Here is a 21,266-nt window from a genome sequence, read left to right on the forward strand (position 1 = left end):
GACTCTAATCCTGCCAGACCACAGTGAATTCTCCGCTAGGGGATCACACACTGAGGTGAGTTCTTACAAGGATTTCTGACATACACTTCTACAGTCTCTCTTTTTGTTCTTGTTTTAGGGGAGAGCTCTGAGGAAGGATAATTTCAAAGCTCCATCAACAAGGATCTAATAATTTTATCTCTGGGATCTTATAACATTTTCTATAATAATATATTTCATTTCTCAATGTAGTACCATTTGCTTCAAAGGAGTTTTTCTTCCTGGTTATTACCTCTGATTCTTTACAATAGTTCATCAAGTAGATTAAAAAGAAATTATTATCTCTAATTCACAATTATGAAGCAGGCCCAGAAAGATGTACTGGCTTTCCTAAGACAAGAAGTCTTGCCAGAGCACCTGGTAGATCATGCTAGCTCCATAATTTACCTAGTTAGCAACTGAGCCAGAATCATAATCAAAACTCAGTTCTCTTAATTCCTTGTTCTGAATAACTTTTCTTTTATAAGATATTTTGAATATGTAAATCATTCATGAAACAAAAGGAGGATAGTGTTCATGTATTTTATATTATTTTGGGGGTAACAATAACAATAGCTGTGATTTAATGAATTTCTTTAAAGTGCAAATAATTGTGCTATTGCCTTACATATGATTTTCCCCAAAATGTTTGCAAAGTAGGTGTTATATTTTATGGATGAGAAAATTGAATCTCAAAGATATTAAATAACTTGCCCAGGACTACACAGCTAGGTAAGCAATTGAGTTGGGGTTTAAGTTTTGGTATATGATAATATAAAACTCTTCATGTTGCTTTATGCCTAAGGCATAATCGAGGGAATTAAAAGAACTAGGTCATTTATTAAATTTTATGAAATTTTCGAAAATTTTATAAAAGCTATGCCTGCAAAAAAATAATGACAGCTTTGATTAAAGATGAATTCAACTACTGCCTAATTTAGTCAGATGAAAAAATGCACAGATTAGTGTATTCCGAGGTTTTTTTTTTTTTTTTTTTTGTCTTTTCCAGAACTGCACCCATGCCATATGGAGGTTCCCAGGCTAGGGGTCTAATCGGAGCTCTAGCCGCTGGCCTACACCACAGCCACAGCAACAACCAGATCGGAGCCACGTCTGCGACCTATACCACAGCTCACGGCAATGATGGATCTTTAACCCACTGAGCAAGGCCAGGGATTGAACCCGCAACCTCATGGTTCCTAGGTGGATGTGTTAACCACTGAGCCACAACAGGAACTCCCACTATATTCTGAGTTTTGAAGGGGATGCCTAATTCAATCTTAGTTAGAAATACTTAAAAAAGTAAATCTAAATAAGTTTTGTTATATTCATTACCTGGAATGAGACATGAAGAACTCCCAATTAAAAAATGATGAAAAGGGATATTTTTAGTTTGGGATAAGTACTAAATTCTATATGGGTTATATGTGGGGGGAAAAAGTTACTAACAGTTCATTTATAAACCTTACAACTTATATAATGCTGGAAGCTGTTTGTATATCCATTTGGACAGATGAACAGCATAAAATGTATAGGCATAAAATACACAAAATATCTCCTGAAAAAGTTTAGGCCCTTGGAAATGATAATTAAGGATGTAGATAAATTGTGAAAGGAAGAAATATGAAAAGCAATAACGTGGTCAGAAAACACCTGCGTGCTAGCATAGATTAAAAAAAAAACTTTACATGTTTATAACATTATGAGGGGTAGAGTAAAAATATTTTGGATTTTTGCACGATGAAAGTATTTTGTAATGGGAGAATAACAGCAACAATGAAACCAAATTGGTGATATGATAACATCACTATAGATTCATATAGCCTAGCTTTTCTATTTATTTAAAACTCTTCTCAAATATTAACTCTCTGGTCCTTACAGTGTACCATGAGTCAGGTACAGGTTACCAACTGTACCTATGATGAGAGGTCAGCTGAATAAAAACCTGGGTATTATATTAAAAATAACTAGAAGAAAATTAGGAAGATCAAACAGCTCATTTGATTTACATGTATTTATATAAGTATTGATTTGAATAAACAATTGCTATAGCATGGTGTGGCTGATGTCAATTGCTTATTTATCAGAAGGGTAAATATAATAAAAATTTTCAGCTATATATCTGCGATAGGAATCAAAGAAATAATGAGCTGAAAGTTTTTTGAAGAATGGGAGCATGCTCATCAAGCCCTTGTTGGTTCTCAGGTTCACGGGCCCTTAGGAAGAGTGAAAAGCTTTCTTACCCTGAGGCTGGACCATGGCTAGTCCCTGGGTTTCTCCTAGTTCATGGGTCTGGCAAAACACTATTGTAGCTTTTTACTTCTTCTCCCCCTACTGGCAGCAGTGAGCCAATCCATGTAAGAGGGGCACATAATGCCCACATTTCAAGAAAAGGATAAGACAGCGTATATTAGCCTTCTTTCTTGTAATTGAGCAGTACCAATGCTAAACAGCTGGTGAAAAAATTAAATATCAAGGAATAAAAACCTCCTAACAGATCATGACCTTATGTGGCCTAAGTTCCTTCTATGTATATACACATACATATATTCTATAGAAAGCCAAAAACGGGGAGGAGAGCTTTCAAAAAAGTAATTGTTCTTCAGAAGGGTTTTCTATCATTATTTCAACCATATCTAGTTTTCTCTATTCCCTCTAAATGTTCTGCCTCTAGAAAGGGAGTTTGGGGTGGGAGGTGATAAAAGTTGGTGGGGGCTCAAGATACAAAGGCTCACACTCATTCATCTCAGCATTGAGACAAATCCAGTCTCACCTCTCTCATCCATTCTCGAATCGTTTTGCCAGCTTCTTGATGCCACACATTGTGAACAGAGTCTGTCAACGCCACAGCAGTCACCTTACTTTTCACATCTGCTTCTCGTTGAATCATCTGTTTTCAAAAAGGAAAGTAAAATATTGGCCATAATTTTTTCCCCTTCTGTGTGCAACCTGCTTAGTCATAGGTAATAATAATATTATATTAAAACTGAAAAAGCAAAATGCATCTCTTGTTTAAAGTTACTCTTTTCTACTCTGAACACATGCCCTATTCTTGTCCAGAGATGTAAAAAGACCTAATATTTTCTTTTAAAAAGATAATACCACTTAAGGCTTAGAACCACGCAGCTCTATTATTTTCCATGTGGTTTGACAATTCAAGGATTAAAGGGATCAGAGGGGAAAAAAGGAGGAATCCCTGAGGGTTTCTTTTACAAGTTTCTTCAGCACTTCCAATTCAGTCCTTCAGGGAAGTTAGTACCTGGGGTTCACTGTTAGCTGCTTAGGACTAACTTCTGCTAATTTTCAGGAGATGGCACATCAGTAAAGAAAGACATCTTGCTTTAACGTCCCCAATTTAACCAGCCTACTCTTCACCATCGCCTTGTCATTCCTTGGTGTTATAAATGCCCACAAAGATTGTTCTCTTCAAAGCCTATCAATGTCGTTTTGCTTTCTAACATATTTCTTTATGCTGAAAAATGACTACACTTTACCTTCTTTCTATAGAATGGTATTTCTATAAAATGAAATGATTCTAAAACTTTAAAAAAGAGCTACTTGGCTTGAAGAAACTGAAAAATTCATCAATGGTTTTCAAGATACAGAAACTGGGAAATAATGGTTCTAGATTAAAAGAATCATAAATGTTCTAACACTAGTGACTCATGTGACACAACAGATATAAGAAAGCTTAATTAAAAAATAAGTTAAAATACAGTATCTAGTAGCCTTAAATTTCATAGCCATGCCCCTGCTATTCTTTGCATTAAATATCTTTTCTCCTTCAAAAAAAGAGCAAATTTTCTATCATTTGCTATTAATTTGTCTATCAAAAATATACTACTGCACTAAAAAAAAAGGGAGTTGGGGGGAGAATTCTGAATGGTAATGAAAGCTCACAGAAAACATGGCAAGTCATGCTTCTGATACCAAATGATGCTTCTTGGCATTCTGAATTAAAAATGTCTCTCTCTTAAATTTCTTTAAACCCTGCATATGCACATCCCCTTTCACTGAGCATTACCTAAGGGGAGTCTAATTCACTGTTAATGCTGCCTCAGCAGTTCTGCACCTTGAATCTTTGTGCCTTGTGTTTTCTGCTTATATAATGTGGAAATCTTAAAAATCAATGTTGGTTATCAGCATCATAATATTACTGCAAAAATTCACCTGGCAATACTAATAATGTTTTTAAAGCATAAAATACTCTAATACTTCACATTCATTATTAAGTAGTTTGCCACCTGCCTCCAGATTTTATTTTAAAAATAGATTCTCTTTGGATCACATTGGTACTAGAACATAAAAATTTAAACTGGCATTAGATAATAAACCTCCAAATACCATAATAGTGAATCCACTTAGCTCATGAACTTACATGTCCTTATTCTCATTTTCTAAACAGGAATACTTTCAGAGATCTAGAACGAATGTTGCTGAAGTTACAAAATAAGAACTCTTCTGGTATTCTAAGAATATGTCTGCATTTAAAAATATTTGCCCTGAATTTTGTTTTGGTTGTTGTTAACACATGCTGACTTAAATTTAAGGTGGTGGTGTCTGAAGACACTAAATATTGAGGCCATTTGTGAAATGATCTAAAAGTAAGAGTTGAAAAGGCTGGGAATTTAGTGCAAAAGTAGAAAATTTGGGGCTTAAAATTCTACGAGCCTTGAAAAATATACAATTGATAGATTGACTATAGAGCAAAAAAAACTTTGTTAATCTGGCTGACATTTTACACAATGGATGGTGATGGTGAGCAACTTTTCTTCACATCACATTAAATTATGTTATAATCTAGCATGATACCCCCTTACCCTGTTGTAAGTTCTTTACAGTTTAAAAAGCAATTTCATATTCTGTTACTAGAGGAGCGGAATGGTCCAGCTCAGAGGATCTCAATCAAGAGCTGTTCACAAATGAACCCAATGACAATTTCAAATATTTGACAGTTTAGGACTAGTAGAATTGTAAATTGGTGAAAATCTTAACAGTTTTGTTTTTCAGACTATTTTTCTCTGTTTCGGCCTTGCTGCAACTTAATCTGGTAGTGCTGGAACTACCTGCAATTGCCATTTCTGTCCAAAATCTCCACCTCTTGCATTTGTGGGGTGGCTTCTGGCTCCCCTTCTCTCCCTTACTGCTTCCCCTGGGAATAAGTACTGATGAAAAATACTGGAGAATGACAGTGGTAGGGGCAGACTGAACACAGAAAGCAACACTGCCAACAGGGACCTGCTGTATAGCACAGGGAACTCTACTCAATATTCTGTGATTATCTGTGTGGGAAAAGGAGCTGTAAAAGAATGGATGTGTGTATACGTATAATTGAATCACTTTGTTGTACAGCAGAAATTATCACAACATTGTAAATCAACTATATTCAATAAAACCTAAAAAAAAAAAAAGAAAAAGAAAAAAAAGACTGTTGGAGTTCCCCTTTTGGCTCAATGGTAATGAACCTGACTAGTATCCATGAAGACACGGTTTTGATCGCTGGCCCTGCTTAGTAGGTTAAGGATCTTGTATTGGCATGAGCTGTGGTGTAGGTTTCAGAGATAGATCTTAGAGGAAACAGAGCTAAAGCAAGGAATGGATGGAGGTGCAGCTGGGCAGAAAAATAATTTCTATAATAGTTCACAATAGAAGACTGTGATGGTCTGGAAAACCCAGAAATCTGAAAGGAAAGAAGGTATATGACCAAAGTCCTAGTATATGTCAACCTAAGGTGGAGATGTGGTTTTCATTAGGATCTGTGGATATGAACATGTTTGAAATTCTTTGCAAAATTCTGTCTGTATGTGATATGAGCATTTTTTGTGGGAGAGGATGCTTAGCTTTCATTAGATTCTTTTTTAAAATTTTTATTGTTATTTTTAAAATTTTATTAAAGTATAGTTGACTTACAATGTTGTATTAATTTTAAAAATAGTAAGAGTTGTTGTTATTTTATTTTTTGGGTTTTTTTTTTTTTTTTTGTCCATGCCCATGGCATGTGGGAACTTCTGGGTCCAGGTATCAAACCTGAGCCACAGCAGCGACCTGAGTCACAGAAGTGACAATACCAGATCCTTAACCTGCTGAGTCACCAGGGAACTCCAGTAACAGCTTGTGATCTCAATGTCTCTGTGCATTCTTGAATGAGCTATGAAGTACCTGCTAAGTGATCCCTTTAAAACATTACTCTTAAGATGAATTTAACACCAATAGCAGTCTTTCAAAAAAAAAGAAGGCATTTTTTGTTGTGGTTGTTACAATGTCTTCAATATGGTAGTATGGTATTAGGAGTTGAATAAAAGTGACAAAAATTTTTTGATACCCCAGACATCAACATCCTAAAGTTTCATGGCTTAATAGGTTATGTGTGGTAAAGTTACAATTAAAAATTGCTTGTTTTCATTTTGTGTATATTTGTTTATATCTGAATAGCACTTTATAAATTACAAAATGAACAGTCATTCTCATTTTACTATGAAATAATAATGAACTGTATATAAAACTTGTATCATTTAACCCCTTTTGGAGGAGAAAAATGAGTTGGAAAACTGGCTAATGGCCACACAAGTATGACTCTATATCTGTGGCCATGTAGAGTCACATGAATCGGACCTGACCATGACTTTATGTCTTGTGTTCTTTCACTTGTATTACATGAGGTCTATTTCTCAGTAATACATTATTACACTCCTACATAAATAGACTCAGTTGATTAATTCCATTTTCATATACACACTATTTCATTTACTTGGACATTTTAAAAAATGGTAAAAAAAAAAAAATCCCAATCTGTTTCAGTGAGGAATGTTGAAATCCTAAAAATCATGCTAAGATAGAAATCAGCCATGAGCAAAATGGGACTATCGACAGCATTAAAAATTATTAATATACTTCTAAAATAAATGATGTCTCTATGATTACAGGTAAAAATTAGATGTTTCTATAAATCATATCGTTAATTTGAGAAGTAATACAAAATATCCGATGCTGTCACCTGATATTTTTGTTCCTTCTTCTTAATTTGATACAATTTATCTACTCCATCTTTGTTATAACATTTCCCACCTTAGCTTATACATAATCTGCTCTTTTCTTCATTGCATTGCATGGTTCCAGTCTGGCAAAAGTTTAGTTAATATCAAGTACTTTGAACAGAGTAAAAACATATCCCATCCATATGCAGGATCATCTTATTAGAATTATATTGTATTGTATTGTATTTTTTTTTTTTTTGCTTTTTAGGGCTGCACCAGTGGCATATGGAGGTTCTCAGGCTAGGGGTCAAATCGGAGCTGTAGCCACCGGCCTACGCCACAGACACAGCAACACAAGATCTGAGATGCATCTGCAACCTATGCCACGGCTCATGGCAATGCTGGATCCTTAACCCACAGAGCATGCCAGGGATTGAACTCGTACCTAATGGTTACTAGTTGGATTTGTTTCTGCTGTGCCACAATGGGAACTCCATTATTATTAAAATTTTAGATGGGGTTGAATTGAAAGGAAAAACAAGTCCTTCTATTATTTTTTTTTCTTCTAGAATAAGAGTAAGACTGTAAACATGAAGTAACTGAAACAAATAAGACAGTTTATCTGGGTGTGAGAGTTAGTTGGCAAGATGAAGACCAGAGGCCTTCATCACCAGAGGGGTGATACGGCAGGCCAGAGTAAACAGTAGTTCCCTTTGCTCCCCTCCACCTGCATACATCCTTCCACAGGGCTGCTCCCATCTCTGCCCAGAGATCACGTACGTAGGCCTGTTCTGTCCACCTAACCTCCCTCACTGTGCTTTCTCCAATGCCCTCAAGTGATGTACCTGCTTATTATCTTCACATGTACCTGGCCTAATCCAAATACTTCATGTCACCCTAAAAGTTCCTTAATTCCATTTTGGCACCTGCAAAATGCTTACCCTACTTTTAACAAAATTAAAACTCTACTTACAGCAAAGAAAAACACAATGACTCTTACTTCCACAAAATTAAATGAAAAAATTGCTGTCCATTGGTCTTAGCTCAGAAGAAAAGGTTTTGGAGTTCCCATTGTGGCCCAGTGAAAATGAATCTGACCAGTATCCACGAGGATGCAGGTTCGATCCCTGGCCTTGCTCAGTGGGTTAAGGATCTGGCATTGCCATGAGCTGTGTGGTAGGTCGCAGATGCGGCTTGGATCTGGTGTTGCTGTGGCTGTGGCGTAGGACTCAACTGCAGCTCTGATTCAACCCTTAGACTGGGAACTTCCATATGCCGTGGTTGTGCCCTCCCCTCTCAAAAGATAAGCTTTTGAAGGCAGGGAAATGTTATTGTTATAGGAATTCTCTGCCATGAAATCTTTCATATCTCTACTCCAGGGCCTTGGATTTTGGAAATTATAAATCTATCCCAATATTAGATTCAGTGCTCCCAACCTAAAGAAGAAATGAACCCTGAATTGAGTTTTCTTCCCATAACCTAAAAGAAGAAATAGATAATTTTATCTTCCAACATTTGTGACCTAGCAGCCACAGCACTCAAACTAAATATGTCTTATATTTTGAAGTCCAAAGGGATGTCCTGAAAGAGCGAGTGTGGCTCAGAGCCAGGGATGTACATATATACATGCAGGGGCATATTTATATTTGCAAATATAATATATTTTAACATGTTTTTGAGGGAAATATTTTAAAGTCTTTCATCAGCAAAAGCCATAACTTTCTTTTTAAATTCTCACATGTGTTACACATATGTACTGTGAGGGTTACAGCATGTGAAGCACTTGTACAGGAAAGAATATTCTCAAAGAAAATAAAAAAACGCATGTTTCCTTCAGATTAAGATCTGACACTACTGTACGTGTATAAATCTGAGGATCATTACTACTGTGTGAGCATGAATGAATCATCACCCTGATTAATAGCACAGTTGAAGTTTGAGATGTCTTTAAAAAAAATATATATATATATGTATATAAATAGATTAGCTCCCTCTAGAGCTTCTTAGGATTTCAGATTAAGTCGTTTCAAAGTTTGAAAAGTATAAAAAGCTGGTACCTTTTCACATTTTCATTATGCAGACTATAATTACACTCAGTGCTTTTACTTGAGTGAAATCTTTATGTGGTTTGACAAACTGATATTTTATCACAAGCCTCTCCTATCATTTTACATTTCTTCCCTATGTCCCCTAGTGTGTGGTACAATGTCCTCTGAGCTATCAGGCTTTTTGGGTTAAAAATGTACCCTGGGCCAAGATGACCAATCAGCCGACAATGGGTTTGGCAGAAAAATTTCTGTTAATGTCTTCCTGAAGATTCTTTTGTATAAGTTGATCCTGGTAGCATGCCACCCACAGAACAAATACCTTTGCTGCAACACTGAAACCTTGGTTCTGCCACCCAAGGCTTCTGAAGCACTTCTAGTCATCAAAATGAAATACACACACTTTGGGAGATGAAAATATGAAGACTAAACTGCCCGGCAGGAAATTCAGACAAGTATGACATTCAGCACTCACATGTTACAGTTCACACTTCTCATCTGCATTCACTATTTTTTCTTTCTTTCTTTCTTTCTTTCTTTTTTTTTTTCTTTTTGAAGGCAGAAGCTTTCAAGTAAGCAGTCTTCATAAGGAGTGCTGTGGTTAGGTTCAAGGACCATGGAGTCAGATTCCCTGGGTTCAAATTCCTGCTCTGCCACTTCTGGTAGTAACACCTTGAGTGAACTATTTTAACTTTTTCTATGTCTCTATTTCACCACAGGTAAAAGGAAGATGATAAATACATCCAAGTCACAGAGTTATAACGAGAAATGAACGATACAAAGCAACTAGCAGAGGACCTGACACATAGAACACAATTATCATAGCTGATCCTACAGAAACACACAATGCAAACTACTCCATATATGCAAACTAGTACATTTTCCTCTCTCAATGTAGAAGGTAACAGAAACTTAACTCAGAATGCATTTAATGACATTATTTTTCAAAGAGCCATAGATCCATAAAGGAAAAAAAATTATGAAGGGAACTTCTTTTTCCTTAAGAGTGTGTGGTTCAGTAGTTCTAAAACCACCTGGTCAGAGAAGTAGAAAGAGCTGATTATTGTGTCTGTTGAAAATCCCACAGTCAGAATACTAGACCAGTAATAGCACCATGCGCTTGAAAATTAAAACAGAATTGTTGAAGTACTATGGAAACTTCACTTTCAGGGCATCGGAGAACTCTTTCAGAATTATTTGGGCTGGCAACAAAGCATGGAGCCATGGTTTAGGAGTGCCAAGCTGGCAGAGTCTCTTTACCACTCTTTTCTACACAGAAGAGAGTGTAGCTGACTATATTTTAAAAAAGATAATCACAGAGATATGAAATATGTCCAGAGGAAGGCAGTATAGTGTCGTAGTTAAAAGTATGCATAGGCTTTGGAGTAAGATATCCTTAAATTTTTATTGTTGGTTAATCATTATAAGAACACAAAAGTGGGAATAACAATAAAATTATTACAAATCAAAACTAATCACTATAAGAATAACAAAAATGGGAGTCACATCACAGGGTGGCTGAAGGCTAAAGGAGATAAGGCATGTAAGCAGTCAATACTATCAGCTACTATTATTATTACATTGACATTTATTTCTAATTTCTAAAATGTATCATTTTAGATATGGTATCTTGTACTTTTCAGTCACATCAACATTTACACTGATAGTGCAGCAGTTAAGAAGTATCATACAATTACTACACCCACCTCCACTCCTTATATAAAGTGATTGGGCTTGCTTAAATGTTTTTAAAGGAAATAATTAGGTATAAATAGGAAAACAACACATCCCAGATAGCCCGGGACAGCCCCAGTTTATGCCTATTGACTTGATAAAATTATTAATAGCGTCCCCTTTCACTGTTAAAAGTGCTTTGGTTTGGATGGTAAATTATAGACAGTATGTGCAATACTGAAGTTAAATGTTGCTCTAGAAAATGAATGAATCTTTGTGAATGCTTAGCCATTTAAGCATATATTCAAAACCTCGAGAGTTGTCTCACACACACATCATGTAGGAAAACATACAAGAAATATTTCCCAAAGTTCCTAAGTTCAAAACTTAAGGGCAAGCCTCAGTGCTGCAGGGGCCCCTCACAGATGGACACGCAGCCTCACACCCTGGGTAGGTAAACATGGCCAGCTGGAGCTCCACTGTAGCAACAGGATAAGACAACATTCCCTTTTCCTGTGCTTTGAAGCCCTATCTTCAATTCTTACAACCTTTGTCTCATTTCAGGAAGGAAAAGTCTCTCCACAGGCAAGAACCCCAAGGGATAGGGTATGTAAACTGAAGCTTCTTGGGTCACATGCATTTATGAAGATAAGTCTCTAGCCACCAGTTAAAGAATGGCAAGTTATGATTTATTATTGCAGGCGGCCAGAAGAGAGCAGTAATAACTTCCTTTTCCTTTGCTACATAGACCATGCTGCCACGTGCACACTCCTTCCACAACAAAAAAGCATGCGTAAGGTAGGTTGAGCAGAAAAAGAAAAAGAAAAACAAACAAACAAAACCAAACAAATATTAATTGATTGACAATCTGGGAGTTGGGAAAGAAGACCAGTGCCTTACAAAAATACAAGATGTGAGAAAAAAAGCAACAGTTTGAGAAACTTCCTTTACTAATCACAAAGACAGCAAGTTAATTGCAAGAAAAAAAAAAGGTCACAGATTAAAAAAACAGTGTAAGGGTTCATCATGGTGACTTATTTGATTAAACCGTTTCATGATGCAGGGTTATATCTTCCCAAGTAGGGAAGATATAAAACATAGATTTGACAATTACAATGAATATATATGAAGTGGATATATGATAATAGTGTAAGTAAGGACTAAAAATATTGCCAGTCTAAAAAACTAAGGCAGGCTTAGCAAAGGAGATGTTCAAATGATGAACAATATATAATATTAAATGGAAAAATGAAAAAACTTGTTAAAACTTTATAAATGTACTACATACCAAGAAATATTTCTGACGCAAATAAGTAAAAAGCATGTTCACAATATTCAGTTTAAAAATCACTTATGAGATTTTATTAATTGGTATATACTAGAAAGACATTGGTATCCTACTACAAAGACATATACTAGATAATCAGAGTGTAGGAGATCATGTTATGTAACATATTTCTCTTAAAAGCCTTTACATTAAGTATGAGGTGGTGGGTATGTTGATTGGCTCAGCAGTGATAAACATGTCACAATGTATACAGATGTTAGGGTCATGGGGTTGTCTGCCTTAAATTTAAACCAGTTTTAATTGTCAATCATACCTCACTAAATCTGGGGGAAAAAATCTTAACACTGAATTTCCACATAGAGCTTTGGTATATTTGAAATTTTATCAAAGTTTTTAAAGTTATTCTATAAATTTAACAATATTTTAATAAAAAAATCCAGGTTCTAATTACCTGTATTGTTTTCAATATATTTTAAAGATTGGGAGTTCCCGTCGTGGCTCAGTGGTTAAAGAATCCGACTAGGAACCATGAGGTTGCAGGTTCGATCCCTGGCCTAGCTCAGTGGGTTAAGGATCCAGTGTTGCCTTGAGCTGTGGTGTAGGTCGCATATGCAGCTTGGATCCCGAGTTGCTGTGGCTCTGAGGTAGGCCAGCAGCTACAGCTCTGATTAGACCCCTAGCCTGGGAACCTCCATATGCCACGGGTGTGGCACTAGAAAATAGAAGGAAAAAAAAAAAAAAAGACTGTATACTCCATTATCTGTCATAAACAAGAGGGGGGTGATATTCTAATTTATTAACTATTCTAGGTACAACATTATCACCATTACACTGAGAAAGATGTGTTTTCTTTTTTGGCCTCAACTGTAGCATGCTAAAGTTCTTGGGCCAGGGATCGAACCCATGCCACAGCAGTGACCCAAGCTGCTGAAGTGACAATGGCAGATCCTCAATCCACTATACCACAAAAGGACTCCTAGCAAGATATGATCCTCGAACTTTGGGAAGAACTCACAATTTAGGAAGGAAGGCAGGTTCAGACAAATTCTACAGAGTTTTTTTTTTTCTTTTTTGGGGGGGAGGGGCCACACCTGTGGCATATGGAAGTTTCCAGGCTAGGGGTTGAAGATGAGCTCCAGGTGCTGGCTACACCACAGCACAGCAATGCTGGATCTGAGCTGTGTCTGCGACCTATACCACAGCCCACAACAATGCTGGATCCTTAACCCACTGAGCAAGACCAGGGATCAAACCCGCATCCTCATGGATACTAGTTGGGCTCGTTACCACTGAGCCAAATGGGAACTTCCTATAGAGATTCTTAATATTCTGAGTATTTATATACAGATTATCTCATTAGATAGGACAATTTCTTTTTAAATAGACTGTGAATTGAGGGATTATGGACTTTGTTTTTTTATAGATGAGGAAATTGATGCTTAAGAAAGTGACTTGCGGAGTTCCCGTTGTGGCGCAGTGGTTAACGAATCCGACTAGGAACCATGAGGTTGCGGGTTCGATCCCTGCCCTTGCTCGGTGGGTCAAGGTTCCGGCGTTGCCGTGAGCTGTGGTGTAGGTCGCAGACGTGGCTCGGATCCTGCGTTGCTGTGGCTCTGGCGTAGGCTGGCAGCTACAGCTCCGATTTGACCCCTAGCCTGGGAACCTCCATATGCGGCGGGAGCGGCCCAAGAAATGGCAAAAAGACAAAAAAAAGAAAGAAAGAAAGTGACTTGCCCATACACAGACTTAATATGTGACTCAGTAGATATGTTAACTCTAAGACCCATGTCTTCATACCACGGCTATCTGCATATAAGATCCTGAAATACTTATTATACTGGTTAATGATTTATTCACTATCTTTTGCACTGAAATGCAGGCTCCAAGAGGGAAGGACAGTATTTGCCAGGCCAATACCAAGTCTCTTTCCACTCACAGTGACTGATGCATAATAGTTTAGGCATGCCCAGCTAGCTCAGTTAGGAGAGCATGAGACTCTTAATCTCAGGGTTATGGATTTGAGTCCCATATTGGGTGTAAGGTGTATTTTGTTCTCAGTCTAATGAAGATTGGTTGTGCCAAAACACTCCTCCTGACTTTCTTCAGGAAAAATAAATCCTGTACAAGAAAAACAACAACAAAAAAATAGGTGCTCAAAAATTATTTGTAGAATGAATGGACGTGCTATTTATAGAAATTAAATAGATTAGTGAAAGGGATGGTTAGGAAATTAGAGCAATGCCTGGTTTGGCATATTTAGAAATAGACTATCCTGTAGGTTAGATCCCCCAGGAAACGAGACTCTGAGATGGAATTTAGCATGCAGAATGTTACAAAGGAGTGCCTTTAAGATTAACAGCTGAGGAAGGGAGGGGAACAAAGCACGAATAGTCTGAGAGAAGTCGAGGTAGGATGCAGGCACAAGAGAGCCTTGCACGACCCCAGGGGAACTCTGGACTTAAAATGACCTTCCAGAATCATCCCAAGTTGGGCTCTAATGGCTTGGTCCTTCATCTCCCACACTGTTCCATCTTTGAATATGGACCAGCACAACAGTCAAGGCAATCCCTGAAGGGCCTGAGAGCTGAAGGCAGTCTGTGGAAGGCACTCCCAGGTCTTTGGGGCAACAAGTCCCTTACTGAAAGAGCTTTGTACAACGTCTACCACAGGCCATAAATGAAATTAAGCATTAGCCTTGTCCATTCAAATTGTCCTTCTAGTATGCCTAGCACTCTACTGTCGTATTTGTATATACAAGCTTACATTATGATTTAACTGATATCTATGAGGTCAAATTTATTTTAGATTTTAGGTCTCTCAATCTAATTCTCTATTATTTACCCCATCAAATTTGCATTATACCCTAATTAAAGATTATAAAGGGAAAGATACAAAATTAAAAGACAGAGAAGCATTGACTATTAAAAACTATAAAGAAATCAGGAGTTCCCAAGTGGCTCAGCAGAAATGAATCTGACTAGCATCCATGGGGACACAGGTTAGATCCCTGACCTCGCTCAGGAGGTTAAGGATCTGGTATTGTTGTGAGCTGTGGTGTATGTTGCAGATGCAGCTTGGATCCAGCATTGCTGTGGCTGTGGTGTAGGCCAGAAGCTGTAGCTCTGGTTTGACCCCTAGCCAGGAACCTCCATACGCCACAAGTACGGCCCTAAAAAGACAAAAATAAAATAAAAATAAAAAGTATAAAGAAATCAAAATCACAAATTTCAAAAGTTATAAGTCCATTGGAGAATAATTTGATTTTCCGAATTTCAAATGAAATGTATGTGGTAGATAAAGCAAGTTACACCTGTGATTTCAAACCAGGAGTTATAAAATAACTCCAAACTTCAAATAAAGTATGAACCCATTATTACTTAATGTCTGCCATGATACACTTACGCCTGGTGTTGGGAGGGAAAAAGGCAAGGTGAGCGTGCAGAGATCTCATCAGAAAAGTAACTTTTCAGATCTTAGCCTTTATTTCCTATGATAAAAGGAAAATAAACACTGAGCTATATAAATTTTCAGACTAAAGACATTTAAGATTTTTATTCTTTTCCAGATCTTATCTACTTTATGCCATCAGATGCTCCTGATTTTTTGCCCCTAGAAACTCAGAGTAATCTTTATTTGATCATATTTCTTTTTTTTGTTTGTTTTTTTATTTTTTGTCTTCTGTTGTTGTTATTGTTGTTGTTGTTGTTGTTGCTATTTCCTGGGCCGCTCCTGCGGCATATGGAGGTTCCCAGGCTAGGGGTTGAATCGGAGCTGTAGCCACCGGCCTACGCCAGAGCCACAGCAACGCGGGATCCAAGCCGCGTCTGCAACCTACACCACAGCTCACGGCAACGCCGGATCGTTAACCCACTGAGCAAGGGCAGGGACTGAACCCGCCACCTCATGGTTCCTAGTCGGATTCGTTAACCACTGTGCCACGACGGGAACTCCTTGATCATATTTCTTAAAATGTCAGCTTGGATTTATGCAGAAATGGTATGAGACTGATCTATTTTGCATATAGTAGGGGGAGGGTCTTACTTTTATATTCTAGGGTAGGCACTGACCCATTGGATAGTAAAGAAAAACCACTGAAATGTTTTAAAAACAGAATGTGCTAATCAATTGTGGGTCATTAGAGCTGCCAAACATTGACACCCATCTTTAAATGGGAAAGTGACATCACTGTAATAAGTGTAAGTCACAGGCTTCCTACGTTGTTTCAAAATATTTGAACAAGGATCTCTAAATGGCTTTTTCACCTTGGAACTTATGTTAAATACCTGGAGCTTGTGTGTCTGCTTCAACATCCAACTGAATACTACTGCTGCAAGAAATTTCTATTCAACTAACTCCTTGCAAAGGCTGTTTAAATGCACACTGCACTGACCAACAAAGGTATTCTAACTTAATTCCTTTAAGTTAGAATTTTAAACTATGATTCTGGCGATATGCTGGAGTCATTTTTCTCATGAAAGCACATCTCACATTTCTGAAATGATAAAAGTCTATGGCATAAATGGTTTGAAATATGTTCAACTGAGGTAGACTTTTTAAAACTGTATTTACTGCACAAAACCATATATATACACTGGGTGGAAGAAAACATGGGGTTGGAATGAAAGTAGCTATTTACCTCTATGCCTATGGCCATGTCTTCATTTCACAGATAGAAAACATGTACATATAATACATGCATTAAAGGAGCATTTCTGAGTTCATGTACAAGTGAACCATAAACAATAGTCACTATGCTCTAAGCATCCTCTATCAATATCCATCGTAATGGAAAACGCTAGAGTAGCACTTCAGATCACTAACAGGAAGAGAAGAACTCTGAAACCTATCATTTAGACACCTGATGTCAGCTCTGATGCAAGACGGCATTGAAAGATTTACACTGAGGAAGGGTTTATGTGTGAATGAAGGAGAATTATTCTCTGGGCTATTTTTTCAAATTCCATTTTCCTTTCTGTGTCTGTTCATTAGCACTTCTTTCGGGAATATTCCACTAGTGGAGTCAATAATTTGGGGTCTTTGCTCCACTATCATTAAATAACACCATGAGTATGAAATAATTCAAACAGCAAGAGTCTAAAATAAATATACTTAGGCTGTACAGTACGGGATGTTTAATAAGCATCAGTATTTATTATGGTAGGAAGCCGAATTTTTGTTACATCACACCTTTTGTTAAGTAGCCAATTTAGCCAATATGACATCCTAAAAAATGGCAAAAATATAAAAAAGAGTCAGTAGTTCACTAATTTAGAAAGTCAATTATATGTCACTGTTTCATATCAGGTTAATTACTTCATTTACATTTTTGGAATTTTAAAGTAGTGCATGAAAGGTGACAGATTGACAGCACTGCAGACTGAAATTCTTACACTATTTTCCTGAGTGTTAATAATATAAAAGGCAATATACAAAACAGAATTACACATAAGTTTTATCTAATGAGATTGTAAATGAAATATACATGGATGGAAATAGGAGAACAAGATGCTTTCAGAAAAACTACTGAAGAAGTCAGGTGAAAGGAAAATGGTAAACTGGTATCTATTTCTGTGTTGTTCTTCTAGGCATATATTGCATGAAAGAATGGAAGTCAAACATGAAAATATCAATGTGTCTGAAAGGAGGAGAGTCAATGACATTCAAAATAAGTTATATGAAGAAATCTTGTGGGGAAGATTATCAAAATCAGGAGTGTAATGGGGGGGGGGCGTTGGAGAGGATACACTACCAAAGACAGAGCACCTACACACACATACATATACACACATACACACACACACACACACACATGCACACACACACGACAATGAACAGGAACAAGGAACAAATACTGCATTTCCATAGTTCTAATCCTAACCCACTTTCATAAGAACCAACCTGCCACTCCTTATTGTGGGTGTCATGATGAAATCTACCATACTACTTTCTGTCACTAAGTTGTCAGGAAAAGCAAAGCTTCCCTAGCTTTGTCTCTTCCCACACAACCACCAGCACATACTATGATCTATTAGTCCTTTTTCTCCTCAAATAGAAAGGACAATAAATTCATTGATGAATTTTATAGTACTTGAATTAAATGTTTCTAAAAGTTAATTTGACATTGATGCCACTGTTTATTGTCTGTGGAGGTAGGTAGGTTAGACTCTAACCCCTTAAAACTTAACATTCTAAAAGTAATGAATGCAATGCAATTATATCTCCTATGCTCTTTTACATAGAAGAATGAATTTACAAGTAGCGTAATGTTTACTGACACTAGCTTAAATATTAATTAATACTGACATGGCTCTACCTATAACATAGAAGAAAAGAATGAAAAGTTGTCAGGGACTTTGGAAACTATCTAGCCAAATTCTTTTTTGGGCAGATGAGAAAACAGGTGACTTAGATGTCACCTCTAGTTTCAACAGACACAGGATAACCCCCGCTGTAACTCCAAGTTCCATAACTGATAATGCCTCTCCTTTACTCTTTGCCACTGTCTACTTAAAAGCACATGTGCTCTTAGTTCTCTGATGATGCATCTCAGTGCTCTGCTTCCTTGTAATACTATAGACTCCAAAGTGACAAACCATTATGCAAGTTTGGGTGGGTTGAGAGGCCACCAAGGTGGTTTGTACACATAAACTGCTTTAATTCCATGGACTAAATGGCTGTTGTTTAATTCTTTCTCTGATCAATTTAGAAGGTAAAGTCAGTCATACTGGTTTCATCATGTAGACACTGCCTTACTATGGAAATGAATGTGGAAACATTCATCTTTGTCAGAAATTATGTCAAATTATTCAAATTTATTGGTGAATTATAGCAAACATCCCAGCTGATGAACATCTCAGTCATATGTTTTTTAGAGAACACTTATGGTTCTAAAAAGATAACATTACAATGAGCTTTCCCATTCTGAAGCAAAGATGTTTGGAGAGAAGATGGGGTCTGTTATCAAAGATAATAGTTTTTTTTTTAATCATAAAAAATTCCAAAGAAGTCCAACACTGTAAGTATTGAAATGTATTCCTTCAGATAGTGTTGCTATTGTTTTCTCCTCTCCTTGTTATGGTCCTCTTTCAAGACCCTTAGGAAGCTGTCTCTAAGACTCTTTCTGTCAGTTTCCATCTTTTCCATAGACACACTGTGGCCTTCATATTAACACTGCTGCACTGGCTTGAGGTAATAAACGATTAGCTACAGCACAGTGGTGTGATGTTCATGTTATTCTTTGCTGTACCATACCCGGCCAATGTCTCAAAAATTAATGCAAGTATATCAGGATCTGAAATTAACTTTTTATAGCCAAAAGCAACATCCTACTAGGAGGAGAAAAACCTATTATAAATGGGCTGGCATCTGATTGCTTGTAGATGGGAAGTACCAAGAAAATAACATTTCAAATTATAAAATGTTGAATATAAGAAAAACTTCCCCATATTGATTAATCAGTGTTTTGTTTATAAACTGATAGAGTCTAACTAGGTGACACCTATTCTTTGCAAGTGACAGCTCTAATATTAAAGAGATGACTTTAGAAATTAGCCTAACATTCTTATGATGTTTCATAGAAAGAATTAGAAAAAGGCAAATACTTGTATGAAAAATAAAGACAATATTTCTCTCTGAACTGTGTATTAATCTTGAAAGATTTTAAAAAATCATATAAAACTGGTCACATTTAATTTATTTAAATATATACATTATTCAATAAATACTATCAAGAAATCACTTTGGAAATAAGAACAGAAAAAAAAATCAGCCTAGGATAATGTACATATGTTTCTCTTGAGAAATTTTAATAATTTCTCATTAAAATACTCATTTAGTATAAATCAATTTGGGGTTCCATAATGCAAAGGTATTTTACAAATTTTATTTAAAACTGCCCATATGTTTATATTCAGATGTTTTACCAGTGTTCAGACAAAGCTTCACTATACTAGCAATATTTTTTGTTCCTTTTTGGTTAGGATGTAAAACATATGCCACAAAAATACTAAAATGTGTAAAAATATTTTATTCTAATTACTCATATTAAAATCAGTATCTTAAGCTAATAAAAATAAGGTATGATTTAATTGCATATTTTCATTTCTATCTTATACTCCTACAACCCTAGAGGAGAAGAATAAGAAATTTTTACAAGCTTTCTCACAGATCTGATTAAGTAGAACAGGGAAAAACAGTTTTCTATATTCTACAGGCTACTGTTTGCTTTCCACCTTTGCAGGGGCTGTAAGGAAGAAAGGTAAAGTGGGAATTTTATCTAAAAAAAAAAAAAACAGAGTTATTAATATGCTTAGAGATTCCAGATGGCCCCATAGTTTGAAACATGAGTATTTAAGTCTAGAATGGATATTAAAAATTTAAAAAATGAATAAAATGTTTATATTTGAAGGTAGATCAAACTATAACTGCCAATTGAAAAAGTTTAGTTAATTATGCTGTAACTTTATTATCAACTAGTAACCACAGCTCTAACCTATAAATATAGTTATGATTTATAGCATATCCAGAGCATATCCATATTTCATTTTCAAGTGATAAACTGAAACAGAAGATTAAATACAGTCTTTAAAATAGTTTGAAAGAACAGCAAGTCAATTGTGAACTAAGCACATGCTTAAAAATTACAAATAAGATCACTGAAATTTATATAAGAAAAAGGTACAAATAATTGCTACTTTGGGTCTTCATTTCTATGCTTTGCTTATCTTTCTCTTGACCTTTATCCAAATGAATCACACTAACTTCGAATGCTTTCTCTCACTTGATTTCTAAAGCTGTTCATCACACTTGCTGGCTAGAAGCACAGCTGGCAAGGGATCTAAACCTCATCACTGGGCAAACTTGCCCTTCTGGTTTTGCCAAGAATGACATTTCCAATGGGAAAAAAAAAGTTACTGTATGGGACAGTGGATACTGTATTTGTTTGTGAGAACCAATAGCTCCACCCTCTTGGTTAGCACTATATATAGGCATTAGAAATAAACTCAAAATAACAAAGAATTAAATAGCCTGGAGTTCTCTAAATTCAATCGTTAATTAAAGCAGAAGCACAGAAATCAGCTGAGTATTTTACTCATTTCCTGAAGAGAGATGCAACTGAGGATAAGCAGTGCCCCCTAGTGTCAATAACCATAGACAATAAAAGCTAAAGGAAAGTTGCTGTTAACTGAACTAAAATTATTAAAAATATATGCATGTAATAAATTATAAATCCATAATTATTCAAATTTTAAAATTTACATGTATATA

General features: G+C 36.3%; 1 protein-coding gene across 4 annotated transcripts in view; it reads right to left on the minus strand.

Moving 5' to 3' along the window:
- FAM172A (family with sequence similarity 172 member A) overlaps positions 1–21,266 on the minus strand; it is a 416,065-nt gene that overhangs the window by 151,140 nt on the left and 243,659 nt on the right. For all 4 annotated transcript variants that reach the window (XM_047778292.1, XM_047778289.1, XM_047778293.1 and 1 more), the window contains one exon: positions 2,792–2,908. In XM_047778292.1, the coding sequence (XP_047634248.1) occupies positions 2,792–2,908 (117 nt within the window). The remainder of the gene's footprint in view (positions 1–2,791; positions 2,909–21,266) is intronic.

Source organism: Phacochoerus africanus, chromosome 4 (genome assembly GCF_016906955.1).
Source record: "Phacochoerus africanus isolate WHEZ1 chromosome 4, ROS_Pafr_v1, whole genome shotgun sequence".
NCBI lineage: Eukaryota > Metazoa > Chordata > Mammalia > Artiodactyla > Suidae > Phacochoerus > Phacochoerus africanus.